General features: G+C 43.8%; 1 protein-coding gene across 2 annotated transcripts in view; it reads left to right on the top strand.

Annotated features, from left to right (window-relative positions):
- Positions 1–7,795: 7,795 nt before the first annotated feature.
- MCTP2 (multiple C2 and transmembrane domain containing 2) overlaps positions 7,796–22,991 on the top strand; it is a 109,704-nt gene continuing 94,508 nt past the window's right edge. For both annotated transcript variants that reach the window (XM_037395846.1, XM_037395845.1), the window contains exons 1-3: positions 7,796–8,326; positions 16,910–16,972; positions 18,064–18,172. In XM_037395846.1, coding sequence (XP_037251743.1) covers positions 7,853–8,326; positions 16,910–16,972; positions 18,064–18,172 — 646 coding nt within the window. In that variant the 5' untranslated portion in view covers positions 7,796–7,852. The remainder of the gene's footprint in view (positions 8,327–16,909; positions 16,973–18,063; positions 18,173–22,991) is intronic.

The raw sequence follows: 22,991 nt of genomic DNA, 5'->3' as shown, positions 1-22,991 counted from the left end.
ACAGGCTGCCCAGGGACCTGGTTGAGTCACCATCCCCGGAGCTATTTACAAGCTGTGTAGATGTGGTGCTTAGGGACATGGTTTAGTGGTGGACTTGGCAGTGCTGGATTGACGGTTGGACTCGATGACCTTAATGGGCTTTTCCAACCTAAACAATTCTATTATTGTTGTTAAATAAGGAATCACGCAGAGCTTTTAATAGATCTTTCCTCTGTAGTCTGTGAGTTTTGGTCAGTGGTGTGACAGTAATAGTAGTTATTTAGGGAGCAATGCTGGCACAAGGACAAGTAATTTGCATATAAATACAAACTTACTTTATTTAAATATGTGACTTAAGTGCTAGTAAAAGGCACTGGCTGATTTGGCCTCCAGTGGAAATGAGTCTCCAATTTCCTTCCTAGGTTTGTTTTCCCTGAGAGTTATGAAAAGGAATGATCTATTTCTGTGCACCTCTTGTTATAAAAATATACCTTTTGTTATGAGACACATGAACAAGGGCTTGAAGGGAGAGAGTGTGGAGGAAGGATGCTGCAGGGCTGGGTTCCCCCCAGAGCTCCTCTGAATGGGCACCAGCTCCCTCAACACGTGGGTCCCAGCCACTCTCTTAATCTTGTGTTGCTCCTCATGTGAACACTGATAAAGCTCTCATTTGTCTAATTATTTTAGAGCTCTCCTTATCTCGCTCTTGCTCTGCTTGTACCTGTATCTGTCCTTCCCCTTGCTGCTCATCAGCTTTCCCTCTTCCCCTGCTCCTGGAGGTGCCCTGCTCTGGGTACCACCTTCCCCACGGGTCACCTGATGTGACTGGGAACGAGGAGATAAGTTATAAAACAGATACAGCCAATGTTGAAGAAATATCCTGATTGCTGTCGTGTTCTCAGCATGTGGCACAGTGCCTTCCAAGGGCAGAATCTGTCACTCCAGGATCTTTCTTGGAGTCTGGTTTGATGTGCACATCGTCTTCTGCGGTACAGGGCTGCAGGAAGCAGATCTTCATGCATAGGTGTCCTCCGGGAGGTCTGATGCTTGGCAGGTGTGACTGCACTGTAAAGATCATATTTGATTGTACCAGCTTGGTACAGTCCCATGAATTAGACTGAAAAGATTGAATGGGCTTTCTGGCTTGCACAGGTACCATTACAAACTGCAGTATTTTGAAGGAGGCTGAAAGAGTGGAAGGAACTTGTGAAACATTTTTGTAAAAATACACCCAAACACTTCTTCCTTTATTTCCCCCATACGTACTCATGATTTTTCTTCTGTTTTAGAATAGACAGAAGCAAAGCAAAAGTAATACTTTCATAAGCTGGAGGCAGGTGCAGGGTTTTTTTCAGTAACTTTCACTATCAGATGCTATTTTAAGATGCTTATAGCAGCTGGTTGTTCTGTTAGTTCTCATAGCTACTGTCTGTGCATAAATGTTGAGAAAAAAGCTCTCCAGATTGTGCAAAAGAGTCTCTAAGGAGTTGGAACATCCCTGTTCCTCTCTTGTCTGATAAGTGGAAGAAGATATGTACTTGTTTCATGTGTTTGTGAAAGATAGAACTCATCACATTTGAGCCAATTAAAAAATGAAAAGCTGAGCATGGGATCTAAAAGCCCAGAGCCTAAAACCCCAGGGATCTGTAAAAAAAACCTCTCCCCCAAAAGAACAAACTCAAAACAAAACAAAAAAAAAAAAAAAAAAAAAGAAAAAGAAAAAGTCTTTACTTAAGATGTCTGTATTATCTGCATATAATAAATATGCTTTTCTTAAGCTTTGTATGTACCCTAGGCAGTATTTGTGGCGTTCTGCAAGGAGTGTAGATTTCTTTCATCTTACATCAAGAAAATAAGACTTGTTTCTTTTGGTCATCTTATTTCTGTTGAAGCATATGAAATTGTCTTTTATGAAGCACTTGTACGAATTTGGTTGACAGCAACAGGTCAAGTTATTTTATTTTTTAAGTTTAGCATCCCACTACGCTTTGCAAATGAGTCTGTAACAATACAGCAATAGAAGAGCAGGATCTGTGTCAAGAGACTGGCATCATCTGAAGCCCTATAGGGAAGCTGGAGCTCAAATGCAGTGGCAAGATTTGGAAGCTGGCCAAGACATGACCCCGCTTTTGCAGCAAGTCACCTATGCAATGAAGATGTTAGCTACACTTCAGCAGTGCGCTCCCTTTGATGCTTGTTAGTACTAAAAATAATTCTAACACTGATTTCCCCAGGGTAATTAGCCTGTGCAGAATCAGAGATTAGACTTTTTCTGGTGCCTTATCAAATTTAAGTTCAGGTATTTACCATATGCTGTAAGACACAGCTGCAGGAAGAAAAGGCTGTCTCGGTGTCTCAGTATTGTGATCTGTGTATCTAATTCTGTCAGCTTCTGTCATCGCCCGCCCGGAGGAAGGGCCTCAGGCCCGCCTAGGACTTTCCTTTTGGACTTGCTTTTTCTGCAAAGGAAGCACAACATTGGAAGGTGTTGGTAATCCGAGGGGCAGCCTGCCCCTGGTAAGGTAGTCCCTTTTCTTTTAAACGTTTTAAATATCATGTAGAAGTGTAACAGGTGCAGGGTTTGGGATCTACCAGGAGAAACTGGTAACTCTCAACAAAGGGTTACTTTATTTGGGTGATATTCTCGTATCTCTGTGGCTGTTGATGCTTATAAAGTTACTGATTTTCCAGATAAGGTACTGACATGAGCCATTGCGAAGAAGGAAGTGTAGGTTTCTTTTTCTAAAGTAATTCCACTCTTAGTACTTATTTGTTTGGCTGTGTTCTAGACACAACAATGAGAAAAAAAAAAGTCTGGAGTAACTAGTGTGAGCTGATATAGAAATAACCACCGAGCACATACGGTTGTTTTTCAGCCAGCTGAGGGCTATTTTCCTGATATTTTCCTTTTTCTCCCAGGGAGGAACGGTTTAATTTATCATTTCCAGGGCCAGAGGGTGCAATTTATAGTGAAAAGCCGAAAGAAGAGTGTGAAAGGAGGATTCCAGTCCCTTTCCCCACTGCTCCCCCCCGTTTCTTTCTTGATGTCAGCCTCTGATGGCAGTGCACTGAATTCAGGAATTATAAATCTAAAGGGGTTATACTCTTATTACAGTTTTCAGTAGCCAAATACTGTGCTGCATAGCAGAAGTTTAATCAGCTTTGCTTGTAACTTGTACAATGTCTCATGCATTAGGTTTGAAGCCAGTGAATCTGTGCCAGGCCGGCAGCAAATGGGGTGAACATCCGATGACGAGGAGCCAGAATCAAGAGAGGTTTTACAGTGAGGGAGTTGCATTAGTTCCTTCCAGTCTGAACCTATGCATGCAAGCGAGGAACATCTTCCTAACAGCTCCTAATGCACGTTCGTATTTTCAGCTACGATGGGTTTAATTGTTGGCTACCACTTAGCTGTAGCTGAAAACATGCAGACTGAATCAGACGTTATGAAGATGGATGGCACGCAAAATGACCCAATGTTTTCACCTTAATTGGATAAGCAAATTTAGTACAATGATTACTAGATTTATGAAAGTTGTAACAGTGGTGGTATTGTGCTCTGTTGCATTTTTATCTTCTCGCTGGCTTTGAGAATGCTTCTCAAAGTGTTAGCAGGGAGTGTTTCAGGGTGCTGCAGTGAACATTGTGCCCTTCTGGGTGTGCAGGGAACGCTTACTCAGTGAAGAAAGACAACACATTCCATAATTTTCAATATGTAAATCAATTCGGTTTTGTTTGCTAGCTTAGTTATATTGGGCACTTCTTATAATGCTTTCAGAATGTCTTGCAGTATTTCTCACTTGTGGCTTTTCTGGCTTCCTGACAAGACGGTAAGTGAAGTACAATTGCAGAATGACTTCTCTAGGCTTTCAATGGCATTTGAAATATCTCTAATAGCAACTCGTTAGCACATCTGAAAAAATAATTTAGCTCTAAATATTATAACAATTTAAGAGAGTGCGTAGGGAGTGTTACAGTGAGAGAAACCAAAGCACATAAAAAAATAAAAAAATCCCCAGGACCATAATAGGAAAATACTTCAGGGGGATAGAATGCTAGAAATACTTGTTGTATCAGTTGGATGGTGAGCTGTGACCAACTTTTCTGTCACTAATCCTTTCCTTCTTGCCCATATTGCTCCCAAAAGAGGAGGAGACAGCAAAAGAACAGGATATAATAAAAATGACAGGTACAATCAAAAGTGGTGTCTCTGAAGAAAGAGATTAAACTATATGGATTCTTCTGAGCATTTGAGATTTAGTAAATATTAAAGAGAAGGCTGAAGAAGATAGGCTGAAAAGATGTATTTTTTTCTCATTACATAAGAACAAGGAGCCATTCAATTAAATTATAAAAGCAACGAAGTTAAAGTCGATAACAGGAAACATTTCTCTTTGAATGATTACTGTTTGCAGATTTTTCCTACAATGTGCCATTGATACAGGGAAAGAATAAGGATGCCAAGCTCAGACCAAGGATTTGGCAAAGTATGCTTTTCCCTTTGGTTGCTTAGGGAATATTTGGCGATATGGTTGGCACTGAACTTCTGAGGCTGTGGAAGGAAGAGGGAAAGCTTCTGGCCTGTGGAGGATAAGGAGTACATGAACAACATGTTGGTACTGAGAACATGCTTTTCACAACCAAAGGAGAATTTATCTCTCTTGAAAATCATGTATCTATTGATGTTGCTTGGTGTGGAAAAGAAAAGCAGAGAAAAATTGATGTAGGAAGAAGGAACAGTTGTGCATGTGAATACATGCCGGTGTGGCACCGGGGTACCCCAGGAGGCCTGGCACCCCTGGCTCCAGCACCGTGCTGGGGAGGGATGGTGGTCCCCATCCCTGATCTTCGAGTGACCTTTCTAGGGAACAGATTTCTGGTCATGGTGGTGGTGTGTTTTTTCTGCTTGAACTGGGGAAGTGTAAAAAAACTATGCCAGTCTGTGAATGGCTGATGTCAGAGTGCATTTGCCCTTCAGACTGTATTTACCCTTTTCTCAGATTAGAACAGATTGTATTTACTGTTATTTGTGTATTATAACCATCATTTGGATTAGTTTGTAAATACAATTTTTTATTAAAAAAAAAAATTATAGCTGCAGTAGGAGTGTGGGTGTAAAGGTTTGGAGGCAGAGAATGGCCAAACCCCTTGGCAATCCAGGGATGGGCTTGTGTCTTCTGTGGCCCCAGTTCAGGCATCCTAGTGCTGGCTATGCAGCCAGTATCACTGCTGCGTTGCCCCAGTGTGAGAGCTGCTAGGTGGCAGGTAGCTGCAGCTGTCCCTGTAGTCTTGACCAAAAGCCAGAAACTTTTCCCCATTTTTTTTTTTTTTTTGATTCCCCCTTCCACTGTGATTCTGCCTGGCTTGAGGAGGACTCCACTCATTTGGAGTTAAATGCAAGGGGGTCTCAGAGAAACAGCACGGGTCCGTGCACCATCCTTGCTGATGGGCATTTCTATTCAGCAGCTGAGGGAATGTAACTGGGAAAAAAAAAAAAAAAAAATTCAACTTGGGGGAAAGTCACTGGAAAAACCTACACGAAGAAGTCTGCTGCTAGGACACAAAATCTGAAAGCAAACAAGATAAAAACAGCAGCAGTGAGTTGTCAAAAGGAGAGGGGTGGAGAATAACAGGAAGGGAATAGGAAGCAGTAAGAGTCTTGGGAAGTGGACATTGAGCTGGGTCCTGCCGTTATTTACAACGTCTTTGCTTCAGCAGGTTTCTATGCGTGTAGGCGAGCAAAGCAGAGAGCACTGGCAGTAGAAGAGCTGTTTAAATGAATCCCAGCAGCGTGCTTCATAATGTTTACTGCAAATGTGTTTAGCCCAATAATTTCTGTTATTGGCATAGGACTTAACGCTACCAAAGAGCCCTGCAGCTGCCATGGCGAGTTTTTATTTCAAGAGGGAAGAGCCTAAGTGAAAACTATCAGTTGTAGGGAGCAAATTCAGCCACATCTCTGAGCTTGCATGGGGCATCAGGTGCTGCTCCAACATGGGCATTCCTGCATCTCCAGTCAAACCTGTTAAGGTTGGCATTGAGGTTTTTTTTTCTCCTCCCCCTGTAAATCTGACCATCTTGCGCTTCACCCTGAGTTCAGCGAGACAAGAAAGCCCTGCCATGCTTTGTGTGCCTCAGATCTCCCTCTGTGAGGTTTGGAAAATTGTTTTTGCTTCTCAGTGATGTGAGGGAAAAAAAAAAAATTCAGTTTATCTATGTGCACTTTGATACTGAGTCTGACTTTTGGAGATGGAAGTGAAAATACTGTGTTAAGCCGATAGATCTATAGTAACACACCTGACTTGGACAAAATTTGCTCCTGCCTTGTGAATGCATGTAATGACATTAAAGCTTATTTTTTGTATGGGATATAAAGATGCTGGTATTAATAATTTATATAATAATATAAATGGGGGGAGGGTTTTCAGCTTTAGTTACATAGTAATACAGTTAAAGCATTTCTTGTAGATGCCTGAACACTGCAAGTTTGGTGGGGTTAGTCATAATATTATTTAAATAAGCTATTAAATAACTGCTATACAAGCTCACTCAAATTAATGTAAGAGCAGATTTATTTGAAAGCAGCTGGTGTATCTGTATCCAGACTGTATCTGGATTTACCCAACAGTTGTATTTCTATTGTCTGTCCTGGGATTTTCCCTAGTGATCGGGAAAACGATGGGATAAGTCAGTTTTGGTCAACTGTGCAATTGCTAGATTGTAAACAGACTGTCAGTTTTGGAAGCAGCAGTTATATAGTTAATGGGTATAGATTTCTAAGGACATATCCTGTAACCTCTCTGTGTGTGTCCTTGGGACTGTAAAGGAGTAAACCTGCAGGTTTCATCAGCTTTTTTTTCTTAATGAGTTTTGGTGATGGTTTGGCTGTCTCTGCTTCACAGACTAAGAAGGGTTGCTCGGCTGCTAACCACGAAAGTTGCTGTCTGTGAGGATATTCCTGTGCACAGAGGTGTCTATACGATTGCTCCCTTATGATGCAGATACAGTAGGTGATTTTGTTTTGGCTCTTCTCTTCTTGTCCCTCCCTACTGTATGAAAGCTCAGTATGAATCAGCTCAAAGATGAGAGTCCGCCAGTAGGTTTTCAAAATCTGTAAGTGATCCATCCATCCATTTTTGCCCTCCTTTTCTCTCAATTGCCGCCTTTATAAGGAAAACCAATTCTGCAGTGGTGACTTTCATTGGCAGTAGGTTAAAGTAAGGGGAGGATTTTGGGGTCTCAACTGGTATCTCATGTCCTACGTGTCCTCTTCACTCTCATCCACTTAGTTTCTGGAGCTGTATTTTGTGTTGTACTTGTCCAATAATGTGTCATGTAAGAATCCACATAGCCTAGGAAATAGCCAAAAAACCCCTACATGGGGTGGAAAAACGTCAGCAGAAATTAATGTGCCGGCTTTGCCAGGTTTTTTTAGTGTGCTAGCATTATCGTGACTGGACTCCCATCAGTAGGTTTTGTACAGAAACAGTTTCAAATTGGGTAAATATCAAAGTTTTGCAAATTGGGACTTGACAGAAGAAGAAATATAACGTCTCCTCTTAGCAATCATATAGTAGTGGGCAGACATTGCATTTTCGTGTAGGATTGAATACTTGTTCTGGCAGTTTTCTTCCCAAATAATCAAACCTACCCACCAGATTGTATTTGGAAGCATTTACTAATGTGGCATGCTTTGTTTTAACTGTTGAGGAAAATGACTGAAAGTTTCAAGATGAGGCAACATGAATCATAATCTTCAGCAGCTGTTCACTTTTGTGACTGACATGCCTTCTTCCTACGTTTCTTTTAGTCACCCTGGGAATCGTTGAAGCTGTTTCATGCAGGAGGCATTGCTGAGATCCCGGTTGCAGCAATGGACTTGGATAAACCATCCGTCTGGGGATCCTTGAAACAGAAAACTAGACCGTTCCTGCAAAACCTAAGTGTGAAGAAGCCAAAGAAGAGGTCTAGCAAAATGGTGGAGAGGAAGGTCCACTCCTTGGACCGACGCCTCAGTGTGTCAGTACCTGACATGCTGGAGGTGGAGACTCTTACAGAAGAAGAAACAACTTACTCGAGTACTCAGGTGTTGTCGAGCTGCTCCCCCAAGAGCTTCTCCAGGTCTGTGGTGTCCCTGAAAAGCAGAAGTGCTTCAGCGAGGCCAGCGGGAGAGGACTGGCTGTGGGCATCGCAGCAGGTGACACGCACGGAGGTGACAGTCGCCCACCCAGATGTGCAAGTTTCAGGCAGCCCTGTGTCTGAGGGGAAGAGGGAAACCAGCGATGACCTCTTTGAGCTGCTGCAGAGCAGCCGCCTGAGTGCCGCTCTGACGGATGAGGGGGCAGAGGTAGGTGGCTTGGTCATCAGCTGGGCTCCGTGGCTGCCTTGTGATCGTTGTGCTTCTCTTTAATTGTCTGGGTTATAAAGGGGTGGAGAAGGGGGCCCAACTCAAGGAATGCTTGGGGGATAAAAACAAGCATAAACCATATACGATATACAAATTATTGGAGACCAATTCGATTATCCTTTCTGTCCGTCTGGAGCTGCAAAATAAAACCCTGCTTGTTGGGGTTTTTTTTGTTGTTTTGTTTTTTGGTTTTTTGGTTTTTGTTTTTTTTTTTTTATTCTGGCAAGGTTATGATACTTCAGATTTTTTTAGTTTTGTTGGAGTTACTTGCTTAAATCAAAAGTTGTTGCAGCCCTCGGAGCTCTGAAATGTGCTGCTGAAGAATTTGCTGTAGTTACCCTTTTTAGTTACTATAGCTTACCAGGATTGCTATATAGCAAAACCAATTTACCATCCACCTACTCAAGACCCAATTGAAGGCAAGAGGTGAAAGATGATGGGTGAGTGAGGTAAACTCTGCCTGTACCTGGAATTAACCAAAATAAGCACGTGATGGAGAACAGTGAACATGTAGCATCATGCTCAGGGCTGTCCTTTGGGCTTGCATTGTGATTATTGAGAGGAAGTGCAAAAGCAAAATGTTTCCTCTACATTCCCCATCTTGTCCCCCTTCTTCACACACACACACATCCTACCCTTGCCTCTGCGGTCAGCATTTCTGTGGCTGATCATAATATCCCATGAACAGGAGGATCAGAAACTGATGTGCTTCAAATCTGACATGAAACTCATTCCTGTCTGCCCTGAGCAAAGTGGGGAATCCTGTGGAGTTACACGGTGGCTTTGTAATATGAACAGCAGGTGAAGATTGTGGCTGCTTGAAACATGCAAAATTTGTTTTATTTATGTTTTGTAGAAGTGCATCTCCTCCTGTTGAGTTTTCACTGGGAAGGTTAGAGTTTTAATTTAGTTTTGAGGCTTTTTCCTATTACTTGGATGTTGCAGTTATGGTAGCTGCTTTCCTTAGTCATCCGAGGTGCAAAAATGGGAAACAGACATCTCAACCAGACTTGGTTTGAAGTCCTCCTTTGGGAGTGCTGATTTCACAGGTTGATTAGCATTTCTTAACTGCATGTTCGGAGTGATGGTTAGTGCTGCTGTGGGGAAAATGGTCCTTTCTGGTAAAAACTGCCTGTTCTGCATCTCAAAGGCCTATGTATTCTTATCAACTCAGTGTTGGCTCCTAGTCCGTTGTGACGCAGTGTCACACTGGTAGTTACTGACTGTCACTTCCAGTTTAGTGTTGCTGAATTGTTAACACATTGGATTCCACTTACTGGAGTGTACTATTTTCCAGAGGTCAAAGTAAGAATAATAGGTGAAATAGTATATCACTTTGTTTCTGTGCTTAAACCTGACTCAAAAGTTGTAGCAGCTGACTGGGTATATGGTAGATTGGACATTATGAAGGTGTCATCATTTTAGGAGGTTTTCCAGGTTGTTTTAATGACAGCAGCAGTTTTTTCATTCTGTTGTAGCCCAGAAATTCTAACCTAAAATATACCACAGCACCACCAAAGTTAAGCCCAAATCCTGCTTTGACTTAGGGCAAACTAAATGCTTTAGGAGGAGGAGGTACTTGTGTAGTGATGGAATAGCTTAAGTTTTTTCCAGATGTACAGTCTGTCTGGTGTTCTCTGCAGCATTTATCTTTCCCAAAGTGTGTATTTGTATATATGCTTTTGTGTGTAAATCATTTTAGTATTTACTTTTATGGCAAATCACCTCGCTATGTGAATATCCTGCCTTCCTTCCTCTAACCTGCCTCCAATTACTACTTCTAAATGCAGAAAGATTTTTTTCTCAGTACATAGGAGAGAGTGAAGCAAAGGAAAGTAGAAACAGATAAGGAATAGTGAACAAATTTAATTATGTTTCAGTTGAATTTAGTGCAAACCTCAATGCCCAGCTTTTCTTGTACTTCATGGGACAGCTGCAGAAGCTGTACTCGGCGTGCCTCGGGTGGGAACAGTTTATTGCAGAGGTTGCTGGCTGCCCTGTACTGGGTGGGGTTGGTGTGAGGAGCACCTCAATAGTTCGCATCATTCTTTTGTGAGCATCATTGAAGATCAATGAGTGAGGTAAATCAGAAGGAAGGCAGATCCCTGGAACAAAACAAACTGAAAAAAGCAAAAATGTAGGTTGAGCTCTTTTTCCTCCTGAATTGCTTGTCGCATGCCACCTACTCATTTCCTGGTTATCTTTGGTCACCCAGTATCATGAGATACTTTCTGAGCCTCATGCATGAGCTCAGTGTGGGCTGTGGTTTTTACACTCGTCTGAACTCTGAGTACAGACCTGCCAGTGCTCAGAGTGTGCCATCTTCAGTAAAGGCTCTTGTCACAGGTACTGTATTTGCGTGCTAGGAGACTTACTTTATCTGTTCAGGTTGTAAAGAGCACAGCTAATGCCACTTTTTGCAGCTGGGCTTTGCCCATGGTCATGTGTAATTGCTAAAGTGCTCTAACGTCACTTTGTCTTCTTTCTGACACCTTGCAGTGAGTCACTGGCAACCCAAAGCCTCGTCCTGTTGCTGATGCACTCAGTGCCCTTGTATTTTGAATCTTTCTTCCACAGAAAACAAGAGGACATAGAGGTTGTAAATCTTATCAGTAGGAACATCTGATTAATTTTTATATACATATGTATATTCATATATATATTTTTGTTTGATTTGTTTTTACACAGATACATTTAGGATTATGATCTGTTTGATGGATGTGGCCACTTTTCTCTATACTTTAAAATTCAGAAACGTCACTGCAGTTAGATTAAAAATCAAGATTTCAGGATCACATTTTCAGCAAGGTTTTTGTTTATGTTCAGTGATCTCATTGCAACTAGCTATCTAGAATAAAAGCAATTTACATTATGTGGAGCCAGAATGAATAAACAACCCTTTTTAACTTAAAATTATAATCTTTGGTCAAAATCTGTTGATGTAATGCAAGTAATCAAAAAGCAGAATAAAAACAAAATCATAACTTTGAGGGTAATTTTTAAATTATAAATTGTATCAAGCTAGTAGAGAGGGTAATTTTTATTATTATAATTTTGATCCAGTTCTATGATTCTGTGTTTATACCGTGTAAAATAAACTGTAAAGAGAAACCATTATCAGTGCCAATGATGGTGTCTGAAGGAGACTTCTGTGAAGCCAGAGACTATGAGAAATACTAGGTTTAATGCACACAAGTGAGATTTTATGCATACTAGTCAGGAAATTCAAAGTTAGGGTTCCCCTAGCAGCTGTAACTCAGCTCTGTTGTGTGAGAAAACTCTTCTGGTGCTCTTTATGATGATAATTTTTCTACTTTTAATGTGTTTTTGCAAGGTGGCCAAGTTACGATTACTGTGGGAACCATAATGTTAAATTTTGTCTGTCATGCAAGTGAAATTTTACTTGCGATGCTGGATTACTGTACTTCCTGGTATGTAATATATGTATTTGGGGGGAGGAGGAGGAGGAGAATTACGCAAAAGTGTATTTATATTTCTTTCCGCGTTACCGTATCTCTAAGATTTATGATCTTTGGTGCAGGAGCTGGTTCTTTTTTCTAATGTTTCTGTAGTGCTCCACACAATGCAGCTCTCATCTGAGAGATCTGGATGTTACCACACTATACATAACATTTTCACATGAGGATCGAATTCCACCTTGTGTGCATTTCTGAGGTTATTCTTACCATAAATCTTTGTATTTGAATGGGCTGTGATTGCTCTGCATTAGACTAAAAGAGTTGCCCAGGCACGTAGGTTTTCTTCAGCTAAAATGATGATCATAGGCTGTTCTAGTGGTCAAAATAGCATCAGAGGTGTCTTGACCCATGAATCCCTTCTGTGCGTCCAGGCAGTCTAGATGCTGTGCCACCGTAGCCTCAAGTTTTTGGATGACTCAGTATTTAAGAAGGAATGTTTAACTTCCTCTCCTCTGCTGGGCACTAGATAAAAATCCTTTGGATCTTCCAGTTTCTGCAGAAAGTGGGAGGAAGTACATGTCCAATATATATATTTATTTCCCCCCCTTTTGTTGTGGTTTAACCCAGCAGGCAGCTAAACACCACACAGCTGTTCGCTTCCTTCCTCCTGCCCCACTACTGGGAGCCATCGTCCTCCATACCAGAGAGGCTTTACCCGCTTGGCTTGCTTGATTGCAGCCCATGTTTCACATTCACAGATAACCCCTGCAACAGTGTCCATGGTCAAGTCCACCCCTTGACCACAAGCCCATCTATATATTGCATCTCTTCCTTGGTGGCCTGAGGTGTCATGGCCCATCGGGCTATAAATAATTCACCCTTACATTGCATGTTCAGATCCACCCGAGCCACTTCAATCTTAGCAGCCTGATTTACCTGCTTGTTTTGATGTTTTTCAGTGGCCTGACTCTTGGATAATGCATCTGCATGACGTACTTTTACAGCCAGGTTCCCCATCTGAGCAGCAGTATCTAGCCGTAGTTCAGCAGTCCAGGTTAGTTGACCTCTGCGTGGCCAGTTGTTCTGCTTCTGTTGCTGTAGCCACCCCCACAGAGCATTTGCCACCATCTATGAATCAGTGTCGAAATGAAGCACTGTTTTTCTTGTCCAGCAGCGTCTAAAGCCAAGTGGGATAGCTTTCACCTTGTCCTTCAGCAATTTCTGCAACTTGGCATGTAGGATTCCACATAGCAATTTTTCACCTTCGATGTTTTCCTACATTATGACAGGACCCATCAGTGAACAGAGCATCCTGCTTTTAATTTTCCGGTAGTTCATTATACAGGGGCTTCTTCAGCACGCATCACCTCCTCCTCTGGTGATATTCTTAAATCTTTGCCTTTTGGCCAGTCCGTGATCACTTCCAAAATTACCAGGCAACTGGGGTTTCCTATTCAAGCCCATTGTGTAATTGATATGACCCACTTACCCCACATAATATCAGTTGCATAATGCGTAGAGAGGGTCCTCCCTCTGACCATCCAGCCCAGCACTGGCAGTTGGGGTGCTGGGAGGAGCTGTGCTCCAGTACCAATTACTTCTGAAGCAGCTCGAACCCCTTCGCCGCCAAGATCTCTTTTTTTTAGCTGGAGTATAGTGGGTTTCAGTTCCCAGATCTGTGTCCCCGACTCCAAAACCCTAAGGGTTGACCTTGAGTCCCCCCTGGTGCTTTCTGCCAGAGGCTCCAAGTGGGGGCCGTTCTCTCCGACTGTGGCATAGAGCACGTTTTGAATATCTTGTCCTGCCCAGACTGGCCCAAGAACTACTGCATGAACCTGTTTAATTTGTTCAAAAGGTTGTTGTTGTTCGGGGTCCCGTTTGAAATCATTCTTCTTCTGGGTCACTTGATAAGGAAGAGCTTCCAGTCAGACTGTAATTTGGAATGTGGATTCTCCAAAACCTCACAACGCCTAGGAAAGCTTATGTTTCCTTTTTGCTAGTTAGTGGAAACAACATAGCTGTTATTTTGTTAATCACATCCACTGGGATCTGATGAGGTCCATCTTGCCATTTTAATCCTAAAAACTGGTTCTCCTATGCAGTTCCTTTGACCTTACTTTGTTTCATGGCAAAACCAGCTTTCAGAAGGACTTAGGCTATTTTCTTCCCATTCTCAAAAACTTTGGCTGTGTTGTCCTACACGAAAATGTTGTCAATGTATTACAAGCATTCTGGAGCTTCACCCTGCTCCAGTGCAGTGTGAATCAGTCCCTGGCAGATGGTAGGGCTGTGGTTCCAGCCCTGGAGCAGTCAGTTCCAGCTGTACGGACGCCCCTCCAAGTGAAGGCAAACTGTGCCTGCACCCTGCTGCCAAAGGGACTGAGAAAAACACATTAATAATATTAATTGTACCAATCCACTTGGCTGCCATTGACTCCAGTTCGTATTGAAGTTCTAGCATGTCCGGCACAGCAGCACTTGGCAGCAGCGTGACTTCATTCAGGCCACGATGGTCTACTGCTAGTTTCCACTCTCCGTAAGACGTTCACACTGGCCATATGGGACTGTTAAAGGGTGAGGGAGTCTTGCTCATCGCTCCTTGGCTCTCCAGTCAATGAATCACCTTATGGATGGGAATCAAGGAGTCTCGGTTGGTGCAATATTGCCACCGGTGCACTGTTGTGGTAGTGATGGCACCTGTTCTTCGACTTTCAGCAGCCCCACTACAGAAGGGAGAAGCCAGGTGACACTGGGCTTTCCTGGGTGATGGCTGGAATTTTTTTTACACATCTCGCAGCTCACTCAGGTAGGGATTGGGTTGCCACCTCGTTCGTGAGTTCTGCCTCTTCCTCTTCCTGTTCTCCTGGTGGCCCTGCCTCGGAGCAGTCTGCCTCATCACTTCTTCCCTTAGTAAAGGAAGAATTTCTTCCTTTACTAGACGAGTTGACTTTCGCTTCCAACATTTCTTCTTGTGTATAGGGGCAACTGATTCCGGCACGGGTTGGTTTTCTGGTTCAGCCGCAGTGCCTGTCACGGGGGTTGGAGTGGCTGCAGTGCCCATCGCTTTGGTGTCAGATCCAGAGGCCTTCCTTCTCTGCCCTGGCGGGTACCGAATGTAGTGTTGAGCAGGACTCGGCAGGTATGAGCGAGGCCCTAGGGCACTGCAGTGATTTGTGTCTCTCTGCAGCTGCTGGGGTGGCAACATACTTTTTTCCAAATATTTTACTAGTTTGTCAGGGTTCTGCACTTGTTCAGGGATGAGCTCCAAAACATAAGAGGTGCCCACTGTCCTTGGTACTCATCCATGCTACCCCCCAGACCCTGCTACTTAAAACTGTCCCACCTCGGGGCAGATCTCTGGGTGATATTCTTAAATAGGTGTTTTAACTTTAAACAAGACCTGAAACACATTCAGGAGTAGGAGACATATCAATGGGAACATTGCTGGTCTGAACATCCCAAGGATATTAAAAGTTCTCAAGAGCTATTGTAACTAGCCTGGAGGAGAATGGGGAGGTGAAGGAGCCAGGGAGGGTGGAGGAGCAGGGGAAGGTGTCCCCTCTTGTCTCCCCCATAGATTGGCTCTCAGAGGAGAAAAGGCAAAGAGTGTAATTATTAATAGTTTCCAAGAGATGGCTCCCGAAGTATGGAGATGATGGCAATGCTGAGTACAAATACAAGATTAGTCTCACGACCATCCATTTTATCATACAAGGCAGTGTTACGAAGTACGACGCTCTGATAACCTTAGCCCTGCCCCCAGAGATGATAAACAGCACAACAGGCAAGTGAGGTGTCAGATAATGCAACTCACACCAGCGCAACAACTCTGGGAGCAAAGAAATCAGCATTGTGACCAGCGACTATTTAATATAATGAATGCTTATAACCAATTTGTTTTAACATGCTCTGGCCAGATCTTACCCACTTTGGGCACCAAAATGGACTGTTGTGGTTTAAACAGCACACAGCTATTTGCTTACGCCCCAGCCCTGCAGTGGGATGGGGGAGGGAATTGGGGGTAAAAAAAAAAAAAAAAAAAAAAAAAAAAGTAAAATTCATGGATTGAGATAAAGACGGTTAAGACAGTTTAATAGAACAGAAAAGGAAGGAGAAATAACAAGGATAAAAGCATTGGAATGTACAAACAAACGATGTACAATGCACTTGCCACGCGTAGACCCATGCCCAGCCAGTTCCCCGAGCCATGGTCCCTGGCCAGCCTTCGTTCTAGTTTATATACTGAGCATGACATCATATAGTATGGAATATCCCTTTGGCCAGCTTGGGTCAGCTGTCCTGGCTGTGTCTCCTCCCAGCTCCTTGTGCACCCCAGCTTCCTTGGTGGAGTGGGGTGAGAAGCTAAAAAGTGCTTGACTTAGTGTAATCAATACTATTCTTATCCTAAATCCAAAACATAGCTCTATTCCAGCCAAAACCAGGGCATCTTTCCCTTTGACAGTTTCTTTCTAACTTTTCCCCTGACCTTTTTTTTTTTTTTTTAAAAAAAACAAACAAAAAACCCCCCACAAAACAACCACAAACAAAACAAAACCTTGTGGACCTTGCCATTTAGGTGATAAAAGAGACATTATAGTCAAGTGGAAGAGCAGCTGACTCTCCAACCCCAGGATATTGCTGCTGCTGCTGCCACCACTTCTCACAATTTTTATTTCATCTTAGCGAGGAAACTTGGAGGTTCAACAAATAAAATTGTGCTCAGGAACAGGGATCAGCATTGCAATGCTGACTGATAAGTCACCAGATGCAATAACCTTCAGGCATCCGGAAAATTTGTGGTAAGAACCTTCAGCACTGAAAACACAGGTCTCTACTGGGGAGGAGAAGAATTTATTCCAGTAGCTGGAAGTAGGCACTTAGTTTTTTACATTAAACTGAAAGAGACTAAGTGCAGTTACTGTCTAGCAGGAAAAAGAAATGTATAACTAAATTATGGAGGGGAAGGTTCTATAAAGCAGAAGTAAAAAAGTTTTACTGGGTACACATATAAATGAGTAAAATGAGTACTTTCTTGACTGATACTAGGAGTATTTTCTTGATCCCTGCATTACTGTTGTCTAATTCATTGTATTTTTTTTTATAGTATCCGTGTGGAGACATGGATCTAGATTCTTCCATATCATCTCAAATTTTTGATGATCAGATGGTAAGTTCTTTCATTTTAAAGCATTTTGAAACTTTTAATAAACTTTTTAAAGCGCAATTTATTTTAGATTTAGATTCTTTGCTGCTTACAAATTTAAAACCCCAGCAGGTGAAGAAGCCTTCCATAGATTTTTCCAGTGTGTTTTGTTTGGCTTGTTGGGTTTTATGTTCATCTAGTGGTGGGTTTGTGTTTTTGTTTGTGGATTGGTTGTGTTTTGTTGGTTTTAGTTGGTTTTTTGGTGTTTGTTTTTTTTTTTAGTGCAAAGCGGTTGCTGATATTTTAAATAGACCCAAATGTTCTGGATTTATAGATACCTGAACACGGCTGTAAGGTTTGACGGATCACAAAACCAGTGTTAAGGCAGTGCGAGAAGGCAGTGGCAGTTTGGACATGTGCTGTCCTCATGTGAAGCATATTTGCCTATTCCGGGTGAACTCCTCTACCTTTGCCCTCTGATAACCTCCCAAGTGCTGTCCAGAGGCTGTTTTCACTGAACGTGCCAGCTGGGTGATGCTGTGGCTGAGGTGTGTAACCCTGGCAGCATCTCTGCTGAACAAGAATCCTCTGGAGTTTGCTACTCCAGAACCTCCCAACTAGTATAGCCCACTGCTGTGTTTCTCTGCTTTAGAACCATGTAAAGAAGTGCTGTTCTCTCGTAGCCATTTGAAATGTGTACTTTCTCATGAGGTCGTCAGATGTGTGCTAATGGACTCGATCCTTCTGGGTCCCTTCCAACTTGAGATATTCTATTCATGAAGGTGAAACAGCCAGGGGAAAAAAAAATGCAGTAAGTGGGTAGGATTTGGAAAACATGTGCATGCATTTATGATTATTAATATTGCTACTCATTTTCAGATATAACCCTTCTTGTGTTACCCCTTGCTTCGTTGAATGTATCTGATGCTGATAGTTAGCTATTTGCATAATGAAACAAAGCCAGGGAAAGAAATTTTTTTCTTTTTTCTTTCTGTAAAAGATCGCCCTAAGGAAAGATGAGAACTTTGCCTCTGCAAAACCGAGAGAACACCTGCTTCATTCATGATCCGCTTCAGGAGGTGGGCAATGGTGACTGGTTTCTTTGTTCTCCTTAGGCTCTAGAGGAAGCAAGCGATTGCCTGAGCGACCTGCCCAGCCCCTTTGCCTACCTGCTGACCATCCACCTGAAGGAGGGCCGGAACCTGGTTATCAGAGATCGCTGCGGTGAGCCCCACCTTTCAGCTGATTTCCTTCAACAGCTACATGGCTCTCCTCTCACTGACTTCAGTTTGGCAGCAGTTGGCTTCTTTTCTTCTTTTTGATGCAACAAGTTATTGATTTGTATCCGTTGCCCAGGTTGGAGCACTCAACGACTGGTTTTATCCATCTTAGGTACACAGGGGAGGGAGCTGCCCTCTGCTTGCTGTTCCTCCTGTCGGACTGTGAGGCTGCGCTTAGCATCCGTACCCGTTCTGGAACTGCAGAGTCATTAACCTTGAGATATTCTATTTAGGCTTAAAAAAAGCGCCGAAGAGTACTTTGAAATTTATTAAATGATGGAGCTGCTCTAGGCATGCTTTTGGGGTTATCTGCAAAGATTTTAATAAAAGGGAAACCATAGAAACAGGGCTGTAAACCAAAAATCCCCTCTGTAATCTGGGATGCAATTTAAGGATGACAATATGAAAAGAAAACCAACCAAAAACCCCAGCCCCAAGCCCCACCCCCAAATGACATCTCAAATAAATTAGAAAAGATGTGGGGAATTCCTGGAAAAGCTATGTGAAGGTGCCTGCTGTTACCCTGGCTCCTCTTCAGGCTGTTGCAACAGGGAGTAAAAGTGCTTGTAAGCAGCCAGTTGGTAGCTTCTCTGCTTGCAGCAGAGGGAAGAGCTGTGCTGCCAGAGGCTCTGCGGAGACTTGTAGGGCTCTGCAGCAGCAGCTGCTCCAGGACCTTTGATCTGAACCTGTCAGAGAGCTCTTCCATATGTCCAGTCTTTCTGCATTTTAGATTTATCCTTTTATTTCCCATTTTTCCCCCCTGCATGTGGAAACAGTTCTGATACTTTTGCATTGCAAAATCTATAAGCAGTTTCTTTCTTCTGAGATGAAGCAATAGGGCTTATTCATACAGTTTTAAAGAAAATAAGCTTGTACAGCCTAAAGGCCTGTGAAGGTTTGCATGTGGAGGGACCTGTCTGGATTAGAAACCTTCTCACATGGGGTGCTTGTTGTAGAGGTTTCTATTATCTGTTATCTCAGTTAACTTTTTCCATGCTGGTTTTTCATGTCTTCGTGAAACAGTAACCCTTGGCCAAGCGCATGCTTGTTTTTCCTCCCAGTTTTTGGAAGGACTGAATGAGTGCTTAGATTAAGATCTTTTCTCGTTAAACAGAAGCATGTATTTCCTAACAGTGTAGCAGTTAATCAGATTTACTAGGAAGCTGCACAAGCCAGGACACATCCAATTGCTTCTATGGAAAAGATGCTAGAAATGAGCAATTCTAGCAGAGTAGTATTTCTAAAGAAGACAAAGCATAGTTTGCTCTAGGCTGTGTTTTGTTGTGTAAGGAAGCAAATGCTTGTCTTAGTGAAGCATTAGACAACACAGTGAAACAACTAAGCAAGGGGGGAAAAAACATTTTTCTGGGTCTCTGTTGCTTTGTGGCAGATGACCATGCATTTAGTAAACTAAGTATGTGAGGTGATGCATGATTCAATAAAAATCCTGGGGTTTTTTTGCACAGTCACTGGAGGTGGTTAAAATAGTGACTTAATGCTTATTCTTCAGTCACCGTCATGTTGCGGTGGTGACTCCTTAAAAAGAAAAAGCGTGCTGCTGATGTCCTGATGCACGTGTCTATAGGTTTCTGCTGTTGTACTGGTTACTTGGGATCTCTGTGTGACACTGAGGCACAGGCCTGCTTTTTGCAATGTGCTTTTCAAGTTGTTAGCTTTGCTCATCTCTCCAGTGTGACAAAACCTCAGGGAAAACTTGTGGGCTGGGAGAATGCAACTTCCCTCCTCTTCACCACCCCCCACCCCCCTTCCCCCAGCCCCTGATGCTGCACTGGGGTATACCAGCTTACTCTGAATATAGGAACACATTCACAGCTGGCATATTGTGCGAGTCAGACTGTGGCTTGGGCTGAAGGCCAAGTCATCCTCACTGACTTGTTGGGAAGCGCAAACCCCCAGAGCTAACCAAGTGGTGCTGCCCGACATAGCTGGGAGAGGGTTTCAGTCCCTCTTCCCCAAGGTTTTCTGTATGTCGAGAGGTGCTGGAGCTCTCCAGTGGGTAATGCTGAGGTGCTGGTCCCGTGTTTTATGTGTGTGTTGGACTTTGAAACCTTCTCTGATCAGCCTTGTGTGAGCAACTGCAAAAACTCTCTGGTGAGAGAGGAGTGGTGGCAGAGTGCTAGAGTCCGTAGGGAGGAGTAGCCATGTCCTGCTTTTAGTTGAGTAAGGTCACAGCCCGCAGTCAGTGCTTGACTGGTAATTGATGGAGATCGACTCCAAATACTGCATGGAGCATGCTATACGTTGAATGTGAAAACCACAGACCGAGTGAAGAATGTATGCCAGCATCTTTAGCCTACGTCAGGTTTAATGAAAGTTTTGTCAATTTCCTAAATCTTCATCTTCAGTTCATAGAATCACAGCATGGTTTGGGCTGAAAAGGACTGTAAAGATGATCGCGTTCCAACTCCCCGCCATGGGCAGGGACACCTCCCGCTGGCCCAGGCTGCTCCCAGCCCCATCCAGCCTGGCGCTGAGCACTGCCAGGGACGGGGCACCCACAGCTGCTCTGGGCAGCCTGTGCCAGCGCCTCGCCGCCCTCAGAAAAGAATTTCCTCCTGATATCTAACCTAAACCTGCCCTCTTCCAGCTCAGCGCCACCCTCCCTTGTCCTGTCACACATGCCTTTGTAAGAAGCCCCTCTCCAGCTCTCTTGCCGGCCCCTTTAGGTGCTGGAAGGTTCTGGAAGGTCTCCCCAGAGCCTTTGCTTCCCCAGGCTGCACAGCCCCAGCCCTCTCAGCCTCTCTTCAGAGGAGACCTGCTCCAGCCCTTGGCTATCACAATACCAGCAATTACTCTGGGAGAAAAAAAGAGAAAGCCAAAAAAAAAAAAAAAAAAAAAAGCGCGTCCAAGCGGCCCCAGCCCCCCCAGTTCGCATTTCCCGGCGGTCAGTTCCGTGGCCGCCCAGGGGCGCCGCGGGGCTCGGGCCGGGGCCGCCTCCGCACGCGCGGGTGGCGCCTGCCCTCTGGTGGCGGCTCCCGGCACTGCCCGGCGGGGCCCGGGCAGCCCCCGGTGCGGGGCGGCGGGGGGTACCGCCTGTCGCAGGCCCCCCCCGCCTCTGCGTCTGCCTGCGTGTTGTCCCAGTGTGAGCGCTGTCGCCGTGCGAGCGTGTAACACCAAGGCTGTGTGACAGAGGAGGTGTATGCCTGCTCTTGGGAATAGCTGTTGCTGGAAACTCCTGATTTTACTCAGCAAATTCACAGGGCTCTCCCTGAATTTACTCGTTAGGTGCCTACTCAGTGGTTACTGAGTAGGAATTGGTTGTACTTGCCTGAATAGAGGTGAGCAGTGGTTCTGCTCGATGTGACCTTATTTTTTCCTAGCTTTCCAGGTATTTTCCCAGACTTTTTGTCTCGCTACATACTGCTCTTTCCCAGGATATATTCCCTTTGGTGCGATTTAAATCCTCCTTCACTTTACCAGATTTTTATTCGCCTCCCCTGCAACGTGACCCCTGTTAACATCTGCTCTTTCCTATTTTTCTTTTCATCTTTTGCTTCTTGCAGCGTTTTTTGCCTGCCTCTCCAGCCCCTGACTTTCTGCAGCTCTTCTCCTTGCAGCTGCTGGCTGCGGAGGGTACAGGGCATCAGCCCAGCGCTCCGGCTCAGCTGCACGTGCTCCCTGGTGCCTCCTGTAAAAAATACATAAGCAATGCAGGAAAAAGTCAGCGTTGTAGTGTTTTCTTCTCTCTTACTTTTTTTTTAATTGTATGGGAAAGAAAAAGCCCCTGTACAGCAACACCCAATACATGTACCCCACCTGAGGAAGCTGAGTGCTGTTAAAGCAGGATCTTGGTTCTGGTGGCAAGGGGAGAGGCTCCAAAATATCCCTTTTTCGGTCAAAATTGCAGTGTCTCCCCTTAGGGAGGTACAGGTAGAGAGAGGTGTTAGCCTGCTGGCTGGCCATCAGCTTACTTGCAGTCTGATTTATTTGCTTCTCACTCCTTGGGGTACAATCGAACTCGGTCATACATTAGAAACTGCCGAAGCAGATGGTAAGGGGGTCCTTGGCAGGTGGCATTCGTGTCACCTGTGTGTACCTTTGGTACCTCGTGTTAGACGGTGCATGGGTCCCATGTTTATAGTTCTTGTAATTGATGAATCAAACACTGAAGGTTATGGATCTGAGTGTGTGTATACGATACCGAAAGTGTGGGTTTTGTGTACTTGTTATAGTATTACTGTTAGTAGATGACATGATGTATCTTGGTGACAGTGAAGAATTCTTGATCTCTATAATGTTAATACTGTCAGTAGTAGGAAAGCAGAAACGTATTTTATTAATTCAATACCTGTGGAGCACTGGTAGTTCTGTGATATCTTATTTGGCTTAAAAAAACCCCAAACCATTCTTAATAAGCAATGCCCTTAAGTGTTGTAATTTTGTAGTACCTTTAGTGGTTTTATGGCCTGGTTGAACTGTTTTTGTGAAGCTTGCAACTTCCAGCTCTGCATGGTTTGAGCTAGGAGAGGCTGGAGCCCTTTTCCACTTGCCCGTTCGCTTTCCAAGGGCAGGGTGATGTGTCATGGTCATTTGAGTCAGCCTAATGAAATCCGAAGTGCCTTGCTCCCTTATGGCTCTGGGGTGCTCTGACTGTGCACATCGCTGCCTGTGCAAGTCACCTTTGCACAACAGTGATGCTGTGACACTGAGCAGCAATGTGATGCCACAGCTGTAAGGAAGTGTTACCTTCCTTGAGTTGACAAACCCAGCTCTGCCGCTGTAAGAAAAAAGAGAAACTGGGT

Source organism: Falco rusticolus, chromosome 7 (assembly GCF_015220075.1).
Source record: "Falco rusticolus isolate bFalRus1 chromosome 7, bFalRus1.pri, whole genome shotgun sequence".
Classification (NCBI taxonomy): domain Eukaryota; kingdom Metazoa; phylum Chordata; class Aves; order Falconiformes; family Falconidae; genus Falco; species Falco rusticolus.
This window is presented reverse-complemented; position numbering and strand designations above follow the sequence as displayed.